General features: G+C 44.4%; 1 protein-coding gene across 4 annotated transcripts in view; it reads right to left on the bottom strand.

Moving 5' to 3' along the window:
- Positions 1–458: 458 nt before the first annotated feature.
- Positions 459–2,783, bottom strand: part of CALCOCO2 (calcium binding and coiled-coil domain 2) — a 35,627-nt gene continuing 33,302 nt past the window's right edge. For all 4 annotated transcript variants that reach the window (XM_017540051.2, XM_017540054.2, XM_017540055.2 and 1 more), the window contains 2 exons: positions 2,043–2,071; positions 459–1,508 (listed from right to left, as the gene is read on the bottom strand). In XM_017540051.2, the coding sequence (XP_017395540.1) occupies positions 1,471–1,508; positions 2,043–2,071 (67 nt within the window). In that variant the 3' untranslated portion in view covers positions 459–1,470. The remainder of the gene's footprint in view (positions 1,509–2,042; positions 2,072–2,783) is intronic.

Here is a 2,783-nt window from a genome sequence, read left to right as displayed (position 1 = left end):
GGGCCTCAGGCTGGGCATGGTGGCTCACGCTTGTAATCCCAGCACTTTGGAAGACTGAAGCGGACGAATGATATGAGGCTGAGTTTGAGACCAGCCTGGCCAACACAGTGAAACCCCATCTCTATTAAAAATATAAAAATTAGCTGGGTAAGGTGGCGCACACCTGTAATCCCAGCTACTCAGGAGGCTAAGGCACAAGAATCACTTGAACTGGGAGGCGGAGGCTGCAGTGAACCAAGATTGCGCCACTGCATTCCAGCCTGGGTAACAGAGCGAGACTCTCTCAAAAAAAAGCCAGGGCCCCGGATTTCACAAACTGATGTTTTATCACCTCCTTCCCCACCTTAAGGTAACTGCCAGGACACTCTTTTTTGTTTAATATTTAAGACAGGTGAAGAGAAATCACTGGTGGTGTCTGCCCTTCCCACAGTCCTTTTGATCACAATTTTTCCATAAGCTTCAAAATAAAAGGCCATAAACTGAAGGTTTAAGTTACCTAAGTCCCTGAAACAGAAGAGTAATTTATTTTTAGTATTAAAGTGATTAACAATAGTTGTCTCATTATTCTGACTTATCCATATTCAAAACTCACCTGCTCAGAAAACTGCAAACCCATAGTTTCTCACAATCCCTATTTAACCATTAAGAAAAAATTTATAACAATAAAAGTTATGTACATAGGAAAGATCAGAGAGTAGAAAATGTTAACCAGAGGTACCCAGAAAAGCTTTCTGTGACTGAAACAATTCCTGTCTAAGGTTCAGGAATAAGATGCTTCTTTTGGGGCTGAGAAATTTACATGAGAAAGCTTTGGTATCCAAATTGGACTTCTGAGCTCTTTGCTGTGCCATTTTTGGCTAGTCTAAAGCAATCAGTTGGAGAAAGCAACACTGAGGAGGAGGAGGAGAAAGGAATTCTCAACCTCGGACCAATCGCTGGCTCCAGGGTTAGGACTGAGAACAAATACACTCAATGCCTGCCCTGAATGGCAGTGGGACAACTTGGAAAACTAATGATTTAGTGTCAAGTCAGGCCTGTTGTGAATACCTAGGTTGGCTCCATCTCAGGAACCTTGTACTGAAGACCCCTGGAAGAATGATAGGTGAGAGGATGATACAGCTAAAGTTATGTGACTTAAAGGTAGTAACCCACAGGATGGCACTAGAAGCTCTTAACAGTGTCCTTCAGATAAGTGACATGACTCCACTGTTAGTGGCAGCAGGGCTGAGTAAATCTCTAGTAATTTCAGGTTAGGCAGGACCTTGACTCATATAACTCATGGTAGAAGCTATAGGTTCTACTCTATAAAATCTCTGTATATATCCAAGAGGCTGGGATGCTCATAGAGAGTGGCAGAACACGTGGTCTTCAAAGATCTGCTTCTCTCTTGCCGGGAAGGTCTTGCCACAAATTGGACAATTCAGACAAAGGGCGTGCATCTGCTGTTGCTCCAAGGTGTGATCACAAATATCATCTGCTTTGCAGATGGGGCATTTCTTGATGGAGAGCTGGGAGGAAGAGCAAAGAGGTCAGTACAAATGTAAGCTATATGTGACACAGATGTGGCCGTCCTGTCTTCCACTGTATCCTCAGTGCCTAGCATAATGACTGGCACATGGTTAGGCGTTCAAGAAATAGTGAATAAATGAAGAGAATGCACATTTGGAGATACTCACCAGGGCTTCCTTTAACCCCAGAATTGAAAGGGCCTAATATTGCTGAAGCAGCCAATACAGCTTCTAGCCTGTGGGGCACTGGATATAACTTGTTTGGCTAGCTGCCTGGTTCACATCTCCTCCCTGCTTATGCTACCAAACAACTCAAAGGTATAGATCCTAAGCAAAATGCTGATGGATGAACTGTGCTTTCTTTCCCCTTCCACAACAGGCTGGCTCAGTCTTGGGCCCAGAACAAATTGATCCAGCTGACTTCTGGAGTTATCAAAACGAACCCATCTCCCTATGGTTCTCTCATGAACTGGAGCAGGAAGGGAAATTTTCTCAAAGGCTTGGTGGGAATATTCTCATGAATCAAATACTCACTGAGCTTGGGGAAGAACTTTCTTGGATACCTGAAAAGAATCAGAAAGATCTCATTCAATGAAAAAATACCATCCCTAGCTTCTCCAACTGTGTTCTGGCAGATATTTCCTGCACTTTTTATTGTTCCCTTTCTCCCCATTGCCTCTGATTCTTTCTCTCTCATATGTATACCACTTACTTCTGATAGAGTGGATCTAGGTCAATGATAGGGTGAAAAGAAAACACAAATAATGAAATCGTATATATTTTTTTGAGATGGAGTCTTGCTTTGTTGCCTAGGCTAGAGTGCAATGGCATGATCTCGGCTCACTGCAAACTCCGCCTCCCAGGTTGAAGCCATTTTCCTGCCTCAGCCTGCTGTGCAGCTGGGATTACAGGTGCCTACCACCGTGCCCAGCTAATTTTTGTATTTTTAGTAGAGACGGGGTTTCACCATGTTGGCCAGGCTGGTTTTGAACTCCTGACCTCAGGTGATTCACCCGCCTTGGCCTCCCAAAATGCTGGGATTACAGGCATGAGCCACTGAGCCTGGCCAAATTTTTGTAGTTTTAGTAGAGACATGGTTTCTCCATGTTGGCCGGGCTGGTCTTGAACTCCTGACCTCAAGTGATCCGCCTGCCTCAGCCTCCCAAAGTGCTGGGATTACAGGAGTGAGCCACCACACCCAGCCTGAAATTGTATTTTCATTAGCTGTGTGAGTGTGTTTATGTGTGTGTGTGTGTGTGTGTGTGTGTGTGTGTG

This window comes from Cebus imitator, unplaced genomic scaffold (assembly GCF_001604975.1).
Source record: "Cebus imitator isolate Cc_AM_T3 unplaced genomic scaffold, Cebus_imitator-1.0 Scaffold123, whole genome shotgun sequence".
NCBI lineage: Eukaryota > Metazoa > Chordata > Mammalia > Primates > Cebidae > Cebus > Cebus imitator.
Note: the sequence above shows the minus strand (reverse complement) of the source record. Positions and strands in the feature narration are given on the sequence as shown.